At 36.2% G+C, this 24,089-nt stretch overlaps 1 protein-coding gene across 4 annotated transcripts in view; it reads right to left on the bottom strand.

Moving 5' to 3' along the window:
• Window positions 1-2,605: 2,605 nt before the first annotated feature.
• The window catches only part of MAP9 (microtubule associated protein 9), a 34,603-nt gene continuing 13,119 nt past the window's right edge, over window positions 2,606-24,089 (bottom strand). For 3 of the 4 annotated variants that reach the window (XM_015080638.3, XM_015080641.3, XM_015080639.3), the window contains exons 6-14: window positions 19,151-19,244; window positions 17,141-17,385; window positions 15,235-15,305; window positions 14,046-14,214; window positions 12,896-12,985; window positions 10,848-11,009; window positions 10,575-10,720; window positions 10,263-10,395; window positions 2,606-3,026 (exon numbers count right to left, since the gene is read on the bottom strand). In XM_015080638.3, coding sequence (XP_014936124.1) covers window positions 2,904-3,026; window positions 10,263-10,395; window positions 10,575-10,720; window positions 10,848-11,009; window positions 12,896-12,985; window positions 14,046-14,214; window positions 15,235-15,305; window positions 17,141-17,385; window positions 19,151-19,244 — 1,233 coding nt within the window. In that variant the 3' untranslated portion in view covers window positions 2,606-2,903. The remainder of the gene's footprint in view (window positions 3,027-10,262; window positions 10,396-10,574; window positions 10,721-10,847; window positions 11,010-12,895; window positions 12,986-14,045; window positions 14,215-15,234; window positions 15,306-17,140; window positions 17,386-19,150; window positions 19,245-24,089) is intronic. The other variant, XM_015080640.3, reaches the window with a different exon arrangement.

The following is a 24,089-nucleotide window of genomic DNA, read 5'->3' as shown; positions in this document are numbered from 1 at the left end:
AGTTTTTCTCTATTTATAGAACGCACTACTGTTTTCTTGCTTGTTACGGGGAAAATACATTCTGTATACAATTTTATTTTTGTATTAATCTGACAATTTCTAGGGAAATTGTTTTCAGTCATATTGCAAAATATTCATTAAATTCTTATTTTCTGTACTTTGAAGTGTTAGCATTCAAGTGATCAATACAGTTTACAAAAGTAGAATTTTAGCCTGAAAATCTATATGCTTTTAGTGTCTTTAATTTGAATTTGAATTCCCTATGATAAATTAATGAAAACTTGATGAGCAAATGTATTGATATTTGATACTTTAAAGGATACATGGGAAAATCATACCCCTTAAATAGATAAATGCATTCAAGAGAATATTACCAGGTTGGATTCTCTCCTTTGGATCTCAGAAAGTCAACAGTACTTTACTTTCATCCAGCTCTTAAAACTCAGCTTTATTTTTGCTACGGGAAGAAGAGAGGATTTCATTCAACTAGATAACTGATCAGCAGGTGTTACTGTAAACAGGAAGTAATTTATTATTTATCGTAGTTAAGACAAAATTCCCCGCTGAGGGAGATGAATTGCTGGGTCTTCGCAAACACCTCAATTTCCCATTTCATTCTACTTCACAAGCAGTGCTAAGATTTAGATTTCTTTAGATTTCTTTTTAGGAGGTCTCTAATCCAACTCACCTCCATATTCTCTTTTGATGTCCAGACTGGCCAGGAAAGTGGAGATTTCTTCTTGCATGCTAAGAACGTGTAAGTCAAATAACCATTATCAATCCCATCTGTGTTGACCTTCTCCTCACATACATGAAGTGGGGAAATGCAGGGCTTATGGAAGTAAGTAAGTGAAAATGAACATTTATTAAGTCCTTATTATGTGCCATAGGCTTTACATTAATTACTAACTTCATTCAGTGCTCTTGCAACTAAGAAGCGATGATAGCAAGCCACTAAATGATAATGAAGAAGAAAATAATTGGGAAGTGTAAATATTTAATGTGAAATTTATGACATATGCATTTATGATCTCATATCCCTGACCTTTTTTCCTTTAACTTTCCTGGAATTTGCAAATACCTTCTTAGCTCTGAATAGCTAATTAGATACCATAAACGATTCATCCTGGTAGGCACTATATATACCTATTTGGTGAAAAACAGAGGAGCTAAATCCCATATTGATAATACACATTGGTGATAATAGTTTCAATTTCATGAAGTATTCTCCTGGTTCCCGGCAGTATAAAAAGTCTTCTAGTTTTATTTATAATTAAAAAAAACCAAAAACCAAAAAACAAAAAACAACTACCTGTAGCACTGATGTGATCCAGTGATCCGTGATGTCTTTTATCTTGAACGCACTGCAGCCAGCCTAATCCTCAGAGTGGGACCTTCTGAGTGACTATCTCAAAAGCCTATGTTCCACTACCTGCTGGGCTTCCTGACATTCTAATACTACATACAAGGCATTTGACTAATTCTTTACATATTATGAAATCTTCTTTCATTTTATAGATCTAATAAAGTTCACCATCTCTAATAACAAACAGATATTTCTTAAAAGGAAATACAAGCTCTAAGTAACAATGCACGATTTTAGGATCTGAGAGGTAAAATGTGTTTATAAAGTTGATATAATACAGAGCATAAAAATGAGCCTATTGATTCTGGGGGGAGGAAGACTTACTCAATTCTAATCTCAAATGTCACATGCTAAATGTATGGCAAGTTACTTCTCTGAGTCTCAGTATTTTTAATCTGAAAAATAATACCTGCGTTGAATACTTGTTGCAAAGAATTAACATTTGTAAAGACCCAGAAGAGACCGTACAATAGGTGCTTAATAAATAGTAATTATATTCTCACCCATCATTGCATCCCATCATTGCCTAAAGTAGTATCATTACTCTGAGAGCATACATTTGGTCTGTGATAAATTAGCTGACCAGTTCAAGTATGAGTCCAATTAATATAAAGATATGCACAGATCAAATAAATAAATAAAGATTCTTTGGGCATTTTCTACAAGTTACCTTCCTATACAGCTGTCTTCTAAATATAAGCTATAAGACTCTAGAATAGGTTAAGAGGTCAAAAATTGCCTTTATCACCTATATGGCTTAAATCTGGAAAATAATAATAGTGATAATGACCTTGAACTCTTGTGGAATTTCCATCTCAATTGTGTATTTCACTGCCAAGAAACGGATATCTTTTGATATCACCGAAATAATAAAGTGAGATAGAATTTAGAGGACAAATTTGAGAGGTCTACTCACATGCCTATGTCTATGATTGTCATAGAAATCTGGGACAGATACACTCATATTAAAACATAAGGCATACTCCTTAAATAGAACGCCTGGAAGATTAGAGTTCTACTGAACTACTGCCTCACCTGACCAAAACCTAACTTGTACAGTGCAAGTGCAACCGCTCAAGTTAAAGATAAGTTTTGGAAAAAATAATACATGCGTACTGCCAGCAATGATTCCTTTTAAAACCTGAATCTAGGTGAACAATCATTCACAGAATGATTCAATTATTTCTATGATTGTCATACCTAAACGGTTTCCTTTATTCTGGGGAACACACAGAAAGTGGTCATGGGTCACCTGATTGTAACAATTGCAAAGACATGATAAAGGGTTCTTTTAATGGTAAGAGCGATCTGATTATTAGCTTCTCATTTGAGGCAGCTTATCTACAGTCCAAAAAAAATGCCTTCAATTATTTCATTGATTAAACTCCAAAGCATCTTATCCACAGTCAGTGGAAATGGCTGGCGTTTAATAACATAGAACTCTTCTAACTATAACTAACTGAATAAATAGTTTGAAACTCACGGCTAAAATTAGTGAATTGATAAATAACTACATCTCACGTAAGAATGAGAATTATCAAAACACTTTTGAGAACACAGTTCGACTTGGAGGGCTCCAGGGAGGAAGTGCCTCATTTTCAAGAAAGGAATGACGTTTCTTCTGTTTTCGTTCAATTCTTTCCTGCCTTTCTTTCTTTTCCTAAAGAGAAAACAGAAAACTGTAAATGTACATACATATATGAACATTATTGTCAAATAAAGTTGCTCATTGAAGAACAAAATAATCCATTACAGGAGATTTAAATGTCATTTCCGATTTAATTGTTTATAAAGGAATAGTAGTGAGAGAATATTGCTTATAAAGAATACTACCAACAGGAACTAATACACCACTTAATCACTTATTTTTTAATATTAAAAGTGATAATATTTAAATAAAATTGTGAAAAATGGGAAAAAACCCTAAAATTCCATAACTCAAAGAGAATAATTATTAGAGGTTGGCGGATGACTTTCTGAGAACAGATTCTCAGAACTAAATTTACTGGCTGCAAAGGTTGAATCTGCCATAGCAGCAGGGATACTTCAAAATTTTCATAAATAGTTGAAAGCTAAGTCTCATGTTTCTTTGCTTATTATTGAGTTTGAGCACATTTTGATTTCTTTAGCACTTTTAAGTGAATTTTTTTCTCAATTATTTAGCTCATCGATATGGATATCATAAACACCTTTTTCAGAATTTATTTATTTATTCATCTTGAGAGACATAGAGCATGAGTCGGGAGGGGCAGAGAGAGAGGGAGGGAGACAGAGAATCAGGCTCCGTGCTGCCAGCACAGAGCCCAATGCGGGGCTCGAACCCGTGAATGGTGAAATCATGACCTGAGCCGAAATCAAGAGTTAGACACTTAACTGACTGAGTCATTCAGGCGCCCCCTGCAGGGTTTCGTACAGTAAATATTATCTTTGCAGCAAACATTTTATCTATGTTACTTTCAGTCCTTTTTACCAAAATAAATAAATAAAACAAAAAATAAGAAATATTTCAGCCCTGACAACTGTTTAAAGAGTAATATGGTCAAAACCTGTGAACCACTATCTGCCTTCTAAAAGAAAACATGACCCATACTTTTGACGCTCTCGGTGCTCATTCTCTTATCACAGTCCTTCCTCTCCACCCCACTGAGGTATCCATTGCTCTGAATTCGATGCTTATCATTCAAGTGTATCTCTTAATTTCATTGTAATATTTTATTATAATATTTAATACTTTTATCATATATGTATTAATCCCCCAATAAGTAACTTGTTTTGCATGTTTTTACAATTTATAATAAAAGGGAACACACTATATATTTTTTGCAGCATCCTCTTTTATTCATCTTAATATTTCTAAGATCCAGCTATATGAGGTATAACTCTAGTTCCTTGATAGTCCATAGAATACTCATAGAATTCCAGCAGAGCAACTTATCACAACTGATCAATTTTTATTGTTGTTGTTGAAAAAATGATGTTCTTTTTTTTTTTTTTTTTTTTTTCCACGCAACGACCATGTTATAAACATCCTTGTTTGATTCCTTGTACTTATAAGTCAAGATCTTCTCTCCATGTATATGCTTGGAGTAAAATTGGTTTGTAGGGTTTGACTACGTTCAACTTTACTGGGAAATAATTTATTGTTCAAAGCTGCTGTAGGAATTCACCAAGCAGCACCTACACTGACTTTTTATGTTAGTGCATTAATGATTTTAAATTTCATATCTGTTCATGTTTTTCTGTTACTTCCACAGCACTTCGAGGTTTAGAAAAGCATCTAATCTTGTGAGACTTGATACGGTTTTATTTTCTTTTGGTTCTTCTATTGTTTGGCATTTTATATGCATTGCTTTAGTTCTTTTGGAGTTTCTATTGTTGTAGGGTAATTTTCTGAAGGGATTTTATGTCCAAATGACACACAAATAACCAAATTATAATTTCCCTGCATGTATTAATTTGCGTTACTTTATTATATAGCATATCCTTACTTGTAACATGTTCTGAGGGGCCCTGGGGGGTCTAATATTTTACTGGTACTATATTGCTTTGATTTGTGTTTATTCATTCACCTTTTAAGCACTGAGATCCTACTCTGGGTCAAGTAGCATAGTGAGGGCCATGCATAAAGTGATTCTAAAATCCAAACACACCGATTTGGTCCCTGTCCCTCAGGGGATTTTCAAAATAGGCAGTTAATAAACAACCAAATAAACCACAGATCATTTCGAGTTGTGAGAATTTCTATGGAACATCATGAAAAAATCGTTGTGATTGTTAAAGAGCAAAAGGGAGTACTTCCTTGCAAAGAAGAGTGGACTCAGGAATGTCACTGTGAGTGAGACAAGATGGGTAAGAGAAGCCACTTGTGATATGCGATGGGGAGAGAGCATTTCAAGCAGAGGGAGCAGTATATGTCAGGGCTCTGACAAGTCAGAGAACCTTGGGATGTGAGGAGAAACGAGAGAGCCAGCGTGACTCAAACTGGGAAGATGGGAAGGGGGTGCCAGGTGAGAATAAAAAGACAGGGGAGTGAGGTGCGGTGGGGCCCGCAGGCCACAGTAACAACTGGCACATATGTAAGAGAAGAGAAGTCAACAAGTGACGCTGGGAAGGAAGGCCGGGAAGTGAAAGAAACCAGGGGAACAGGGCACCCAGGAGAGAAGATGGTTGCAAGAAGGAGGATGCGACTATCTAGAATGTTTGAGAGGTCCGGGGAATGTGGCAGAAAACAACACATTGGATGGCTACATGGTCTGACAAAACTAACTGTCAAAGCGTAGTTTCTGTAACACAATGGCAAAAGAGACAAGCTCGGAGTGTGTGGAGGGTGAAAAGGGTATGGAGAACTAAGAAGTGTAAATAAACCTTTAGAAGTTTAGCTGTAGAAAAAGCAGTGAAATGTGGGACCACCTCTGGAGGCAAATGAGGAATTAAGGGCTACGTATCCTGGAAAGTGGTGGGAATAATCCAGGCGAGAATGCTGGCTTCTGGGTGAATGGAATGGTAAGTTTTTATTTTACTGCTTGATGGGAACAGTTCTGACCTTCATCTTATTTGAAAATATTATCTTCCAGAACCTCACATTTTCATGAAAGCAGATGAATTTTCGAACCATTCTGTTTCCCCGTACACATTCCCGTCAAAGAGATGACTATGTGGGAAGTACCGTGAAATCTAGACATTAATCTAGGACTACCTGAAATGTTAACAGCTCTCGCTCCTTTCACCCTGCAGCTCAGATTGTCTTTCCATTTCTCCAAGTCTCTGCTAACACCTGCAAGTTGGGTGGTTTCCTCACCTTGGTGATTTTCTCAAAGAGCAGCAGTACCCAGGAACCCTTAAACAGCACTGCCTCTGCAGACTGGGCGGCTTGGGAGGGACAGCATTTTTGGTAAATTATTAGGTGTCTACGGTTCTTTTACCCGTACCTGTGTGGAACTGATAGATGTCACAAAGAGAATACGATAATGCAAGGTTTCCATCGACATACAATTATTCACATAAAACAAAAGGAATAGAGAGGTATGAAATTATTTTAACACCTTGCTCCAGATCATGAAAATGTTTGCATGCCTGCTAGTCCTACTAAAGCAAAGAGGGAATCTCCTTTCAGAATCTTAATTGAGAAAACAAAAAAAACTATCATTGAGTCACAATCATTTTAGTATCTCAGAGGGAGGCAGACCCTCTTGCTAGGTAGCAGAAAAGCAAAGACTAGGCTGTGTCCACAGAAACTGACCAAACAAACCTCTTTTTGTCTGTTCCATTTAACATGGGGAGAGAGAGGGAAACATGAAACAAGTTTGTTCTTACTGGTAGATACTAAAAAGGTCAGAATAGAAAATAAGCAACTATCAACCTTAATATCAATTCAGATGATCTACAATGTTATCTTGAGTAATAATTAATTATTGGTAATATTACTCAAGCAATAATTAAAAATTAAAAGAACCTTGTTATAAAGTCCTTCTGACTGTTGTCTGTTGGAGACTGAACTTTTTATTCATTTTCTTACTAAAGGCAACTATTAATTAATCTGGGAACCAGCGTAAAGAAGAGAGTCTTACTGATCTTTGGCTGTAACTTTCCCCTAAAATAATAACTCATCCAATGCTCACTACTCAAATTAGATTTTATAACAAAATTTTGACACATAACTTTACATTAAAATGAAAGTCCTTAGATTTCTAAATAGGGGTATTTTTCCAAACTATCTGCAAACAAATTTTAATAAGAGATTGGTAAAATGGAGGAGTAGTTCTGTAACATATTGTATATGGATGTTTTTATAAGTAGCATTATATTTGTTGAGGTTATACTGACATCAAAACAAGTCATTTTCATCGTAGATCTTTGATTGATGAGTTTTTGTTCTCTAGAGGACTGATCAGGATGAGAAAGTGACTAAGTACTGTAATAAAACACAATGTACCTAACTGTGGCTTAGTCATTAAGGAGATTCTATTCCACTTTCAAGAATAAGTGAAAATGAAACTGAAAACTTAAACACGTACATTTAGTTGCTATAAGTGATACTAGCACACAGTATATGTCTCCTTGATCTATGAAGAGTTTTCATTTTTCTTAGAACCAAGCACTATTTAGGAGTTTAAGGAAGGGGCGCCTGGGTGGCTCAGTCAGTTAAACGTCCAACTTTGGCTCAGGTCGTGGTCTCACAGTTCATAGGTTTGAGCCCTGCATAGGGCTCTGTGCTGACAGCTCAGAGCCTGGAGCCTGCTTCGGATTCTGTGTCTCCTTCTCTCTCTGCCCCACCCACCTCCCTCTCTCTCTCAAAAATAAACATTAAAATTTTTTTAAAAAAAGTTTAAGAAAGCCATCACGAAACACTACCTTCCTCATTCAAACCATTAAACCAATTTTGATCACCTTATTCCTTACTGTTTTTCTGCCTGAAATTGGCATAAAGCAGCACTAAAGTCAACACATAAACAATAATAAATTCTGTTGCTATTTTTATTAGGATTGAATTAAATTTGTAAATTACTGCAGGGAGAACTGACACCTATAACATCATTATAAGACTGAGTGTTTCTATCCAAGAGCAGTTTTTTTTTTTTTTTTAATTTTTTTTTTTTCAACGTTTATTTATTTTTGGGACAGAGAGAGACAGAGCATGAATGGGGGAGGGGCAGAGAGAGAGGGAGACACAGAATCGGAAGCAGGTTCCAGGCTCTGAGCCGTCAGCCCAGAGCCTGACGCGGGGCTGGAACTCACGGACCGCGAGATCGTGACCTGGCTGAAGTCGGACGCTTAACCGACTGCGCCACCCAGGCGCCCCTATCCAAGAGCAGTTTTGATCCATGTTCTCAAGTCTTCATTTGTGTCCTTTAGGAGTGTTCTAAAATTTTCTTCATAGTTGTCTTTGTCTTGTACATTTCTTAAGTTTATTCCTAAATGCTTCATGTTTTTATCTTATCTTTACATAGTCTGCCTTGTGTCCTGAATGTTTCTCTAGCTACTGTTGATTCTAAAGTTTATGTGAAAAAGTAAATAATAATAGATACTTGAAAGTGGAGCTATGAAGGAAGATTAAACAAAACAGATATGAAAACATATAAAGTCCTGATAATGAAACAGTATATGGAATATGTACAGTGAGATCTGAGATTGACCCATGGACCAGAAAGTCAAGAAACAGATCCTGGGGCACCTGGGTGGCTCAGTCAGTTGGGCGTCCAACGTCAGCTCAGGTCATGATCTCATGGTTTGTGAGTCTGAGCCCCGTGTCAGGCTCTGTGCTGACAGCTCGTAGTCTGGAGCCTGCTTCGGATTCTGTGTCTCCTTCTCTCTCTGTCACTCCCCCACTTATATTCTGTTTCTTTCTCTCTCTCTCTCTCTCTCTCTCTCTCCCCCTCAGAAATAAATAAACATTAAAAAAAAAAAAAAAAAAAGAAGAGAAGAAACAGATCCTAAATTCTGGGAATGTATCAGATAACAAAGGCAGTACCTCAAATCATTGGGTAAAAGGCTTTTTTGTAGGAGATGTGTTTGGAAAAAATAAAGTTGGAATCATATATCCCATCACGAGTAAGATAAATTATAAGCTGGCCAAATGTTAAAATGTCAAGATATTAAAATCATAAAGTTACTAGAAGAAAAATATGAGCACTTTATTTAACTTCAAGTTATGAAGAAAGTCTTTTCAACTATGCCTGAAAATAGAACTCAAAAGACTGATAAATTTGACACCAGAAGATAAAACAAAATTGTCCATCGCATAAAATACTATATGCAAAGTTGAGAGATCAACAAAACCATGGGAAAAAATGGTTGTAACTCCTACCAGAAATAGGCTTATTTCCCTAGTGTATAAAAAAGCTTCTGAAAATTAATATGAAAAAGACCAAAAGAAAAATGTGCAAAGCCTATGGATTAACAGTTTACAAAAAAAATGACAAGTGACCCTTCCACAAATGAAAAGATGCTAAAAGTCAGTCCTAACCAGAGAAATACAACCACAAAATACCCTGAACAGTATTTTTAACTAGCACATTGACATGAATTCAAAAAGTTTATAAGAAATCTTACTGGAGAGAGCCCTACCGGATGCTATGCCCCGTGGAGCAACTTTTACACTTTGCGATTGCTGCCCCAGGCGGAGTGCTAACTACCCACATGAATGTGCCACCTATGGGGGTGCTAACTACCCGCGTGAATGTGCCACCTATCGATGTAAAGTGCTTTTCATATGAACACGTTACTTAGTCAAAAATTGATAAACACGTATATATATGATGATATTTTAAAACAGAAAACAGTATTTTGCTTAACATCAATGAAAAGGAACTATAAACATAAGTAGACTAAAACAGAAGAAAAATATTTAAAAAACAGAAACATGTTAAGTCCAGCTAGACATTTTCCTCCTGAACTTCTTATTTGCTTTCTTTCGTTAAAAAGCACCAAAATGAGACTTTCTCCTTGAGGTCATTGGAAAGAGCAAAAGGGAATTTAAAAAGTGGAATAACTTTCTCACCGTTCAATTCAGTATCACTATGTGTCATGACAAGTCCCACCTAAGAGCTGACAAGTCCTTCAGCAGTGCACTTGTCAGCTTTCCGTGATTTTACACCTAAGAGTCATTGCAAAGGAAGACTAGGCACGACTGGTAAGTGACTAACCCTGGGAATGCGGGTAAGGAAGAGTATCATGCCTGAAGGCTTAAGCCTGAGTGCTTGAAGGAATAGTAGAAGCGTTAACAGAAATGAGTAAATCAAAGACAATATGATAGACATAGGGAGAGAACAGATTCAACAAGGCAGCTTTGAGTAGAAATGGCCAGCAGGCAGGGGCAAAAAGAACTGGAATTAGGCACAGAAAAGTCATGAATAAAGTACATTAATAAGACACAGGTTCATTAACAAACAATACCTACCAGCCATTTTTCATATTCATCAATAGCTTGCTTGTCTTTATCTTTCTTCTCTGCTTTTTTCAGTTCTTCTCTTCTTTTCTCATTTATTCTCTCTTTCTCCTTTTCTTTGAAAAAGGCGTCCTTCTTTTCATTCCTATGTAGGACAGTACAAAACACTGGGTGGTTAAAGGAGAGGCTATAATAAAGATTTCCCAGTACATCTTTGTGGTAATGAGATGCCGATACATTAGTAAATTTCAAGCAAACAATGTTTTGAAAGCCTAGAGCGTTATTCATTTGAAATGGAGCAAAACAGTTCTCATTTGGGATTACCATTTCTCTACAGCTGTTAAGTTATCTTTCCTTTTCTCAGCAATAGTTTCCTCCTCTTTCTGCTTCTTCGCTCTTTCGTATTCTTTCGCCTTTTTATTTTTCTCTCTAAGATACTCCATCTTTTTCTCTTTCCATCGTTCAAACGCCTGAAAGAGTTCACAACGAGTTTCTTACTGACCGTGGATGTGACCAGGTAAGAAGCACAGTCAATCAGTACCATAGGTGCTGAGCCAGGGAGGATAAGGAAGGCAGATGCCCGAAGCCCCTGCATACCTGTAGTGCCTCTCCTTTTCTCACAGCATTTTCTTCCTCGGTTTTTTTCTTGTTTTTTTCCTCAAGTCTTTTTTTGGCGGCGATTTTCTTTGCTTCCTTTTCTTTCATAGCCTTCCAGGCCTCAAATGATGCTAATGCTTCTTCTCTCTTAGCAGCTCTTTTCTGTTTCAGAAAAAATAAGAGACAGTTAGATGTGTGCGGGTAAATAGATGGCCAAGTATCGGGAGATGCCGATATACACATTCAGATTGTATTTCATTCCCTACATAGTCATCGTTTCTAGAAATTGTTTTTCAAAGAAGATAATTTATTTAGGACAGTTTAGACAAGTTGATTTACAAAAAAAAAAAAAAAAGTCATCTGATTTTTTCATTGCATTTTAATTTTATTTTTACTCATTGCATTTTAAAATGTCCTTTTCTTAAACCATTTATCTGATATTGATCTGCTATTCATGGGAAAGAACTGTTTTTTGGAAGTGTACTGAACAAATGTCAAAACAAACTAATAGGCCAAGTACTACTGCAAAATACTAATAATAAAACATTCTATTAAGGGGGCACCAGGGTGGCTCAGTCGGTTAAGCAACCTACTCTTGATTTCGGCTCAGGTCACGATGGCAGGGTCATGAGATACAGCCCCGCCGTCGGGCTCTGTGCTGACAGCCTGCTTGGGATTCTCTCCTTCCCTCTCTCTCTGCCCTTTCCCTGCTCTCTCTCTTTCAAAATAAATAAATAAACTGCAAAAAAACCCACATTCCATTAAAAGAAAGATATCAGGAAAGTTATAGGCTTATAAAGTAAGTCAGAGTGAGGTAGATTGGCCAAGTCACACAGATTTTTGCTTTGAACCGGAGTTCTGACTGACATCAAAGCATAAAATTGTTACTAAACAACAGAGCCCACATGTTGAAACTATGTGCAGACGGGAAAATATGTGGGTGAGTGTACGGTAAGTATGTTATGACTTTACTTACCTCCATCTAATCCCATATTCTTGGCTTGCTCTAAAATATTGCTTACCATTAAACGACAGAAAGCCTTAGAGAAAACACGATTCAGAAGGGAAGGCACGACGTACCTCCCCGAGTTGCGCAGATCACATGAGAAGGTGTCTGGCACTGAGCACAGCAGAGAAACGCTGCAAAAGTGGTGACGGGGATGTGGCACACCCCTGCAGGGCTGCTCCATGCAGTACCCTGCACTTGGGAAATAGTTTCCTCTCTGAACCCATTGAAGTATTGCACAGCACAGTAGAGGGCTTTTAGTTTAGAAGATGCGAAGGAACTAAGCATGTCGGAGACGACCAGGCCGGAGTTAGAGGTAGAGACTCAAGTACTGAAATAAGAGCCTACCTCTGGACAGCGGGAAGGATATGGCTCAAGAGTTCACGTAGGGGTTGGTCTTGAAGATACATATAAAATTCAAGGTGGAGGGGCGCCTGGGTGGCTCAGTCGGTTAAGCGGCCGACGTCGGCTCAGGTCATGATCTCACGGTCCGTGAGTTCAGGCCCCGCGTCGGGCTCTGTGCTGACAGCTCAGAGCCTGGACCTGTTTCAGATTCTGTGTCTCCCTCTCTCTGACCCTCCCCCGTTCATGCTTTGTCTCTCTCTCTCTCTCAAAAATAAATAAATGTTAAAAAAAAATTTAAAACAAAAAAAAATTCAAGGTGGAAAAGAGGAAAACTAGAGGTCAATGTCTGATGACCCTTTACATTCTTGGCTAAGTTGTAAGATTGAAGTCAATTTTTCACAGGGAAAAGTGAAGTAAGAGTGAACAGGTGTCCACAAGCAACAACAAGTTCACGATGAGTATGGTCAAATGAGTACGAAAAACAGAAATCTCTGTGTATCTGTTTTCATGTAAAATGGTTATATTCATATCAAACTAAAAATGTATAAAGTACCAGAGAAATAAAATCAGGAATCAATTCTTTTATGCATGTTATTTTGCCATTTAAACAACAGTAGATTTAGCAATGTTAAATATTTAGAGATATTTTACTGACTTAAAAATCCACAGTATTTTCCACTTCTATATTTCAGAATACCTGTTCGTTTTGGATCCTTAGGTTTTCACTTTCAATCCTTTTAATTCTGTGCATTTCATGTAAATACACATTTTTCTTTTCTAACCACTCCTGTGAGAATAAGAAAGAAACTATATGATATTCAAAGTTTCCCAAATGAATTAGAATTCTTATCCATTTCTGAAATATTTGATTAAAATTTTAAAAAGGCAAAACACAAAATTTAGAAATTCTATATACATTAGTCTCATTTTTCTTTTTCTAATAATATTGTAATATATAAAGATAAGTATGAATAAAAAATATGTCTGTCATCTTTCTTAGATTTAACAACAGAATTCAAAGATTGAATATAATGGCTACAGGAAAGTTCACATTTTTCTCCAAATTTCTCAAGTACAATTTTCTAAAGTGTACTATGTAGTGTAATAAACAAGACAAGAAAAAAAAAAAAGGACCTTTTTGGAAATGAGGAAAAATCAGGAAAGTCTTTTGCTATGCAAGCTTACTTCAAATACAAATTCTTAGGAAAGAAAAAAATTAAAACTTTTTGTTCATAAATTTGTTCATACATTTGTTCATTTGTTCATACATTTTAAGAAGAAAAAGCATAAAAACGTATATAGACCTTAACCATATTTTTGCTTTGGCTGGAATTTTATAAATTTTCATGGCATATTCTCTTTCTTTAAAAACAGCTATGGGGGCGCCTGGGTGGCTCAGTTGGTTGAGCATCCGACTTAGGCTCAGGTCGTGATCTCACAGTTTGTGGGTTCGAGCCCCACATCAGGCTCTGTGCTGACCGCTCGCTTAGAGCCTGGAGGCTGCTTCGGATTCTGTGTCTCCTTCTCTCTCTGCCCCTCCCCCACTCATGCTTTGTCTCACTCTCTTTCTCAAAAATAAATGAATGTAAAAAAAAAAAAAGAAAAGAAACTTACAAAATAAAAATTAAAAAAAAAACAGCTATGATTGGTTAAGCAAAGCTTAGAAAGAAATAATTTAGTAAAAAAAAAAAAAAAAAAACTTTGGGTTGCTCAGGTATTATAAAGGAACATTTTCCCCAATAAATTAAGTATTAAACCACCATTTCTGACAGGGTCATTTTATTCCTTGATAAACGGGTAACCTTATTAGGTGACTCTTCATTTTTAAAGAATGTTTTCCTTTTTACCTGATAAACAGCTGCCCTTATGTTATCTGCTCGTTCAGGTTCTAGGTTCTGTTTCTGTGGGGGCTTTTGGTCCAAGACTTTCAAAGTCCCTAAATAGTGAGAAGAGGTAGATGCTGATGGTGGTCTCCTTATAGAACTAGATTTCTTTAAAAAGTCAGAGGTCATTAATCTGAAAAGATCCAAAGAAACCAACACAGTTACTACAATTGCACTTGGTAGGAGAAAAATACATTAGAATTTACAGCTACTATATTTGAAATTACATTACAAATTAATAAGTTATAAGTACTTTGAAAATGTAAAAAAAGACGATGATAGTCTTTTCTTACTAAGAGCTTCAAAGTGCTTGCTCTTTCTAGAAAATTGTAATTAGAACATTTTTAAGAAACATGGATTACATCTCAAGTTACATGGAGAAAATAATATAAATAAAGTAGATTTTAAGTCTCTTGTATCATTTTGTTACAAAAAAACCATTCTAAATAGTTAGAATAGCATTTTCTACTTCAGGGGTTGGCAGGAAAATATGGCCCACCGCCCAGTTTTGTACAGTTTACTTATTTTGTAAGTTTACTGAACCACAGCTAAGATCATTCATTTACATGTTGCCTAAGGCTGTTTCCCTGCTATAACAGCAGAACTGAGTCGTTACAAGAGAGTATGGCCCATAAATCCTAATCCATGTACTAACTGGCATTTTACACTTAAGGTTTGCTGACCCTTGCTTTATTTGATCACTGGTAATTTAAAAGACAGAAGCTTTTGATTAGCATTTATGAGTTAGACATTCATTATCATCAGCATGAATGAAGCAATATAGAATCTTGTCATTTTAATAAACCACCTTAGTCCACAGAACCTCAAGGTTTTAAGTATAATTGTCATGTGTTAGACAAAGACACTTAATAGAGAAGTCCAATGCTGGACTTTAGCTTTATTACCATACAGCAAAGAAACTCTAACCCAGGAATAATGTAGAGTATAGAGAATCCCTAATAAATTCCTCATCATAAAAGAACATGATCAACTGAGGAGTCTTATCATGAAATAACTACTTCATTCATTTCATGAGATGGGAATTTAAAGAAAATCAAGCAATACCAAATGAAATTCACTTTACAGAAGTTAAGCTAAAATTAGCTCTGTTGGAAATAAACTCATAAATTTGGGATAATAATAACTTTATTACCTGCCAGATGCACTGGATGCTCTATTATTTGTTGATTTTTTATTCTTCATATTTCTGTCTTCAATTGTTTTCTATTAAATAGAAAATACCATAGATAGATTACTCCCCATAACTATCACAGTTAGATTTAGGGGCCAAGCTGCAAGGAAATCAATGTTTTTGAAGCATCTACTGTGCGTCAAGTACAGCAGTCCCTGGGAACTAATAAGGATACTACACTTTGGGGAGGGCTGACGGACATGAAACACAAAAACAAATGTGAGTCAAGAAGGGGTTAAGCTAGGGCCCTGTGACAGTGACTAGAGTGAGGGATTATGTTAACGACAGTGATCAGGAAAGGCCTCCCTGAGGTCTTGACATCAGTGCTAAGATAAATGACGAGAACAAAGGGGCCACATGAAGGAAGGTCTACGGAAAGAAGTGTAAGGGCTAAGAACCCGAGAAGGGAGAGAACTTGATAATGTTGAGAAACAGAAAAAGGTGAATGATGCTGAAGCACAGTGAATGACAGGGAGAGTGGAGGAACAGATGGTCAGAGAAGAATGTGTGAGGTCCTTAGGAAGTGGTAAAATGTTTGCATTTTATTTTATTTTATTTTAAGTCGATTAATTTATTTTGAGGGAGGGAGAGAGAGAGAGACAGAGAGAGAGAGAGAGGGAATCCAAAGCAGGTTCCGCGCTGTTAGCACAGAGCCAGACCTGGGGCTCAAACTTATGAACGGTGAGATCATGACCTGAGCAGAAATCAAGGGTCAGACGCTTAACCAACTGAGCCACCCAGGTGCCCCTCTGCATTTTATTCTTATGATGACAATCCAACAAAGAGACCTTAGCAGGGAAATGATGTGATTCAGACTTAAGGAAGGTCCTTTAAGGGGAGTAAGGATAAAGCCAAGGATTCAGTCAAAAGAAATGTCATGGTCTTACTTATTATATATAAATTGCCTGTCGTAATTTAGAACTGCCTCTGTTTGACATTTCTAGGATCCCATCTATAAATTCCAAATACCCTTCTTCTTTTTAAGGAGTAACTTCTCTCCTTTACACAGAAGGCTGCTAGCATTCAAGTGAGAACACAGATAGAAACCTACATGGCTTACTTGGCATGAGTGATATTTCCTAAGGAAAGTGGTTACGAACAATATACCTGGAACATGGTTTAATGAGCCTTCTCTGTAAATTTTAATACAAAGCATTAGTATTCTGTATTATAAAAGTCCTATTCAACCACAAGTCTTCAACTAGCACTGTTACCTTCCCCAATAGTAAATACACATAGTCACCAGCTGACTATAGCTATAAGAAATAAAGACTAGCTTCAAGAGAAATAAAGACTAAAAATGCTATACCATAAATTTTAAAAGTATACTACTCTGGGATAGTTTCAAGTAATCCTACACACCATAAATCTGGTTCTCAAGGTTATAATAATAATAATGTTTCTAATAATGATACTGTCTATCCATTTAAACAAGAAAGATGTTGGTAAACATTTCTTAAAGATTTCCTTTAAAATGTATAAAATGTTTAAAAATGATATCCAAAATGTTTAAAAATTCACTAATTCAAAACCTTAGAAATTGTTTCAGATAGATGCATTTTTATAACACGAAGACCTATAGAAACCTACCCACTTATGGGTTTATGTTTCTAGATATTTAAAAGTATATTATGATCATATACCTTTGATAGTTTTTAATGAAATATTGAATTTTATTATATTCACTGCAAATCTTCCCTGAAGTAAAACAGTATTGAATTAAATAAGAACCACTTGATAATATACCAGTATCAAAAGATGAGTTTTCTACGGATAATTCAAGAGTACATAATACGGCAGGTAAAATATTTAACACATCTATTTTGAGTTTTGCTGTAGTATAAAAGGTATAATTTTATACAAATACCTTTGAAGACGCAGTTGCATCAGTGGATATTACGATACTCTGAGATTTCAATAGCGGTGGATCAGCTGTCAACTCATTCATGATCAGTTCAGCTTTCTCCTTTTCTTCTTCAAGGTCATCAGCAATCACTTGACTTTCCTTGGATTTCTCATGTGGAGTAGCAACAAAGTCTATCAAAAATGAATTCTCTTCATTTTCATTTGATTTCAAGGAATTGTGGTTTTCAGTAAGTTCTTCATTCTGATCTATTTTGAGACAGAGTCACAAAACTAAAACTCTCTTCTGAACTAATAAGGTAGATAACAGATTCATTGGCTTTCTACTAAATGAGGATTGCCTAGGATGTCTTTGTCATGCAAAATAAAATGTGAAGAGAGCTATTGTATTCAACTTGAATAAACTTTTCTCCAAAGTGATGTACAAAAGAGAAAGTGGCTACTTAATGTACTAAAGCATTTGACTTACCTAATACTTAGGAAAAAAAAAAAAAAACATATTAGTAAGTAGAATGGAATAACTACCCTAAACCAAAGGCACACCAAAAGCTCCTGTTGATGATAAACCAAGTAAGTGAGAGGGCAGTATCTATTCTATTTGAAAGCCTGTGTTTCTTAGCTGGAACAAGAAGCTGTGCGGGCAGGAGGTACACATCTCTATGCTACTATAGGTACAAGTGGTACGGGAGCAAAATTGCTGAGCTGCAGGAGAACCAAGAAATCATGAAATTTTAGAAGAGTCCACCACACAGAGAGTAAAGCCTTTTTCTAGACAGGTTTTTTTTTTTTTCTTTTTTATTTTAATGTTTATTATTTATTTTTGAGAGAGAGACAGAGTGTGAGCAGGGGAGGGGCAGAGAGAGTAGGAGACACAGAATCCGAAGCAGGCTCCAGGTTCTGTCTGAGCTGTCAGCACAGAGCCCGATGCAGGGCTCGAACTCATGAGCCGCGAGATCATGACCTGAGCTGAAGTCGGAAGCTTCACTGACTGAGCCACCCAGGTGCCCCCATCTAGACAGTTTTATTTCTGCCAAGATGCAGAAATGTTGTCTATGATACCAACAGGGCACTAAAAGCTGGCCTATTACTCATCTCCATGCTCTAAGGGACAGCCTCAAGCAGTGGCATGACAAGATTCTGTTTCATTATGACAGAACTTCTCCTATTATTCTGCCTGCCCCACTTTGGAATGTTCAACAGGAAGAAGTCCGTGACCACCAATTTTCACTTCTACTAGGATCCACCTACTGGCCAACTTTGTATTTTTATTGTCAAAGTCTTAATTCTGCTGCTTTCATTATTACAGCCATTTTTTGGAACTGGTTTTGAACTCAGCCGGATTTAAAATAATTTTGCAATTATAGTTATACATTTTCATTTGGGGAGCACTCACGACTCCAAGTATCATTAATGAATTCTTTAGAACTGCTAATTAATGTATTCAGTAAAAAGAACAAGGACTTTGCAGCCAAAGATTCAAATTATGGTTTTAGCACTGACTTTTGCAATATCTTTGCACTTCAGTTTTTCTCATCTGTAAAATGACAAAAATTATATACTACATGGCAAGCACTTAATAAATGCACACATCCTGGTCCTAGAAATAGCTATGCCTTTTAGCTCCCATCAAGCTATATGTCGCAGGACTAAGGAAAGAAATGCATTAGTAAGTCACAGCTCACACTTACTTACGTGCTTACCGTGGCACTGTTCTAAGGGCTTTACAGGTATTATTAGCTCATTTAATTCTCACAGCCATGAGAGACGAGGTAGCTTGCTCTTAGATCCCCCTTTGCAAGATCAGTATACAGGGCCAGAGAGATTAGGTAACTTTGCTCTCGTAACCTTGTCTAGTTCTGCATCTAAAATCACATGGTTAGTAAACAGCACACGGGGGGTTAAAACTAAGGCAAATACAAACGTATCATTCTGAAAAGTATGTTTTTTGCAAACAAGATTCTTAGCAATATGGAGTTCAAACATAAAATGCGATGTAACAATTTGATATAACTACCTTGTATGGATGCTTTTTCCCCAGATCCTGGTGATAAGGAATCTCCAAGACTTTCTTTAAGAGATGACGATGATAGACTTGTTAACCATGGATCCTGTTCAAAAAAAAAAAAGAAAAAGAGTATTTACTATGTAAGTTTACTTCTTAAGATTTGTGTGGGACAATAGCATTATTAAGACTATTTCATAACTCTGAAATCGGCCTTATGAGGAGTTTGCAGATGAAACACCAAAAGCATTAAGCCTGTGGAGGCTAATATGCTTTACTTTCAAACATTGATGTCTTGATCATTAACAGGGGTCACTAAAGAGTTTTTCTAGCTCTTTCATGGGCATCTCGATATTTGTTTTTAGCAATTTTCAAAACTCTTGCTCTCAAATCAGATCTCATAAGTATTTGAGACAAAGATTTGATATCTTTTTCTCTAATTCTTATTTCTAAGAAGGTATGAAGAGAGTAGAACAAAAACCCTTGGTGTCAAATGTCCAAATAAAAGCCATTTATAAAACCAAGTAGACAACAACTACCAAATATTTAGATAGAAAAAGTACATAGACTCCACGCACTTGAGTTTTCCTCACAATTCTGAAAATTATATCTGAAGTGAAATAATTAATATTTGTATGTCTGCACCATAATCTAGCCTAAAGTTGATGGCATCATAATGTAAGAGTTTGACTTTACTGCATAAGTAACAAATTCTATTTTTCTTTCCCACGATATTTTATGGGAACAAAGACAATTATTTACCAAAAGCAAGAAGCAGAAACTATCTGAGAAAATGGCAGAAGGGCTGACACACGGCAATCTACTTTGAGAGACAAAGCTCTGCCAGAGGAGACTGGCAAGTTAGTAGATTTTTGCCTGAGTTCATTCACCCATCCTTGCAGCCCAAGTGATAGAAGGTTGCAGCCTCACCAGGCTGGCTTAAAGGGTCAGGGCACGGAGTTTGGGACTATAAAGTCAGCCAGTAAATTTGAGGAAGAGCTGCAGTGGCACGAACCCCAACATTTGTTTATAAAATTCGTCCCAAACCCTTGGTTCATCTATGCATGGCACAGGGAAGACATCGGAAGATCCTGTAAAATCAGAGCAATTAGAAACCAAAAGAACTAAGCAGAGATTTCTGTTGATATCCATGGCAAGGGAGACAGACTTGGCAATTTGACGTTTATTTATTTTTGAGACAGAGAGAGACAGAGCATGAACGGGGAAGGGTCAGAGAGAGGGAGACACAGAATCTGAAACAGGCTCCAGGCTCTGAGCAGTCAGCACAGAGCCCGATGCGGGGCTCGAACTCACGGACCGCCAGATCATGACCTGAGCCGAAGTCGGCCGCCTAACCGACTGAGCCACCCAGGCGCCCCCAGACTTGGCAATTTGAGTCCAGCCACAATATCTGTACACTAAAACACATGTTCAGAGGAACATAACAGACTCTAGAATCTCTATAACATATTGTTCATAATATACCGTATTCAGTCAAAAAGTTTCTAGATAGGTGAAGAAATGGAAAATGGTGACTCATATTTATGAAAACAAAAACAAAAATAATAAAAACAGCCCTTGGGGGGCACCTGGGTATCTCATTCGGTTAAGTGTCCGACTTCAGCTCAGGTCATGATCTCATGGTTCATGAGTTAGAGCCACGCATGGGGTTCAGTGCTGACAGCTCAGAGCCTGGAACCTGCTTCAGATTCTGTGTCTCCCTCTCTCTGCCCCTCCCCTGCTCACACTCTGTCTCTCTCTGTCTTTAAAAAAAAAAAAAAAAACATTAAAAACAAACGAACAAGCAAAACAGTCCTTAGGAGTCAAGCTAGAGATGACCCAGATGTTGCAATTAACAAATGAGGACTTTAAATAGGTATTAAAAATATTTTCAAGCACTTGGAGGAAATGCATGCATGGAAGTTGACTAGATGGGGATCTTATTAAATATATGAAAAATAAAAAAAATACCAATGGACACTATAGAGTTGGAAACTATAATACTAAAATAAAACATCTGCTGGGTAGACAACAGCAGATCAGGGATGGCAAAAATGGGCAGTGTACTCAACGACAGACCAATACATTGTTCAATCTGAATAACAAAGGGAAGAAAGACTGAAGAAACATGAACAGAATTTTAGAGACTGAATGAGACATATCAAAGATTTCAATACTAAAAAGAAGAAAAGAAAACTAGGGCAGGAAAAAAAATACATAAAAACTTTCCATTTTCAAAGAAAGTATCAGTTTATAGATCCTGAAAGCTCAGTGAAACCCAAACAGAATAAATATTAAAAAACAAAACACACATCGGGCACCTCGGTGGCTCAGTCAGTTAAGCATCCGACTCTTGGTTTCAGCTCAAGTCATGATGTCACAGTTCCGTGGGATTGAGCACCACATCGGGCTCTGTGCTGGCAGTGCAGAGCCTACTTGGAATTCTCTCTCTCCCTTTCTCTCTCTGCCCCTCCCTCACTTGTGCTGTCTCCCTCTCTCTCTCTCTCTCTCAAAGTAAATAAATGGATAAAAATTAAAAAAAAAAAAAAACAACAACACACATCTAGTTACCTTGCAGTCAAACTATTGTAATAAAAAACTTTTTTAAAAAAAATCTTGAAAACATTTTGCCGGAAAAAAGAAAACATACATGGGAAGACAATAAAATGAATTATTGCTGATTTCACACCGGAAATAATACCAGCCAGGAACAATGGAAACTAATAAAGAGCTGGGGGAATGGGGTTGATGAGAAAGAAACTGTCATCAGCCTAGATGTATATACTCAGCTAAGCTGACTCACAGTTCCCGGGTTTGAGCCCCACTTTGGCCTTTGTGCTGACAGCTAAACCTGGAGCCTGTTTTGGATTCTGTGGCTCCCTCTTTCTCTGCCCTCCCCTGCTCATGCTCTCCCTCTCTCAAAAATAAATAAACATTAAAATTGTTTTTAAATGAAGATGAAATAAATATTTTTTTAGATAAGTAGGATCGAGAGAACCCATCACTAGCAAACCTGCATTACAAGAAATATAAAAATAAGTTCTTAAAATTGAAGGGAAATAATACCAGAAAGTAATCTGGATCTATAGGAAGGAATAAAGATCCTTAGAAATGGTAGACATATTTAAGAAAACTGTAAATATTTATTCTTTTTTTTCTTTTAATTCCTTAAAAGTCAAAGACAAAAAAGTTTTTTTAAAGGAAAATTGTAACACTGTATTGTGGGAATTATATGATATGTAAATGCAGTGTTTATAACAACAATAACAGGATGGATGAGGGAATACATGGAACTACACTATGACAAGATTTCTATATTAAATATGAAATAGTACAGTATTGACACTAGGTAGATTGTGAGAATTTATATCTGCATCTTGTAATCCACAGAGCAACTACTAAAAATATAACACAAATAGGTACAGTTAAAAAGGCAATAGAAGAATCAAAATTGGAAACCAAAACCTATGTGATTAACTCTCAAGGAAAAAAAAGAAAAAAAAGTCAGGGAAAATGTTACAGAGGACCAACAATGACAGCACTAACTTAAAAAACAAAACAAAACAGATAAATAGAAAACACACAGCAACAAATTGGTCCTAAATTAAAAGTAAATGGACTAAGCACTCCCAAATGGACAATAATTAAAAAGAAGACTGTCAGGTTTGATTAAAAAAAAAAAAAAAGGTGACAGTTTTTTATAACCTAACAGTTATTATAAAAGAATTATTATAAAAATTATATAAAAAAGAAAAAGTCACAAATAGTTTGCAGAGAATGATACAAGAAGATAAACTATGCAAACACCAGTAGTAAGAAAGCTGAAATATTAGACAAATCAAACTGCAAGATAAGGAGAATTACCAGAGGAAGAAACATTTCATAATGTAAATAGGGTCAAGACATAATAATGATAAATGTGTATGTGCCTAATAGAGTCATAAAATACTGATAGAACTAAAGGGAAGAACAGACAAATTCACAAACATAACTGGAGATTTTAACACTGTTGGTACTTGGTAAACCAGCCAGACAAAAAAATCAGTGAGGATAGAGAAGATCTCAGTGACACCACCAGCCACCTTGACCAAACAGAAATTATAGAACAGTATATCCAACAGCTGCAACACTTACATCTTCTGTAAATGCAAATGGAATTTTCACAAGATACACTTAGGCTGATCCATAAAAAAAATCTAAAAAAATCTGTAAAATGTGAAATTATGTAAGATATAGTCTCTGATCATAACAAAACTAAATTACAAATCAATACAAAATTACGTATAGAAAAAAATCCAGATATTTGAAAGTAAAATCACTCACCACAAATTAACCAATCAGCCAAAAATGAAACCACAAAGGAAATTAGAAAATATATTTAAAAGAAATGATAATGAAAATAAAAGGTATTAAAATTTGGGTGCTGCTAAAGCAGTGCAGAGAGGGAAATTTATAGCATTCAAAGGTTTTAATAGAAAGGATGAAAGGCTTAAAATCAATGAATACATTTTCCAACTTATGGGTATGCAAATTAAACCAAAACAAAGTAAAAGAAAAAAAAAAGGAAGAAAAAAAAATGAAGAGTGAAAATCAGTGAAATTGGAAACAAACAACAGAGAAAACTGACAAAGCCAAAGTTGGTTCTTAGAAAAGTTAATAAAACTGGATGATGCTTATCAAGATATTACAAGAAAGACAGAAAACATAATCTATATATTAGAAATAAAAGATGGAATGTTATGATAATCTCACTGTCATCAAAAGAATAAAGGAATTATCACAACCTCATGTTTATAGATTCAACATCTCAGATGAAATGGACAAATTTCTTAATAGACCTAAATTACCAAATTGATGAAATAGAAAACCTGAATACCAAAATATCTATCAAAAAATACACTTTAGGGGCGCCTGGGTGACTGAGTCGGTTAAGCGTCCGACTTCGGCTCAG

The sequence above is a fragment of the Acinonyx jubatus genome, chromosome B1 (genome assembly GCF_027475565.1).
Source record: "Acinonyx jubatus isolate Ajub_Pintada_27869175 chromosome B1, VMU_Ajub_asm_v1.0, whole genome shotgun sequence".
In the NCBI taxonomy this organism is placed as follows: domain Eukaryota; kingdom Metazoa; phylum Chordata; class Mammalia; order Carnivora; family Felidae; genus Acinonyx; species Acinonyx jubatus.
Note: the sequence above shows the minus strand (reverse complement) of the source record. Positions and strands in the feature narration are given on the sequence as shown.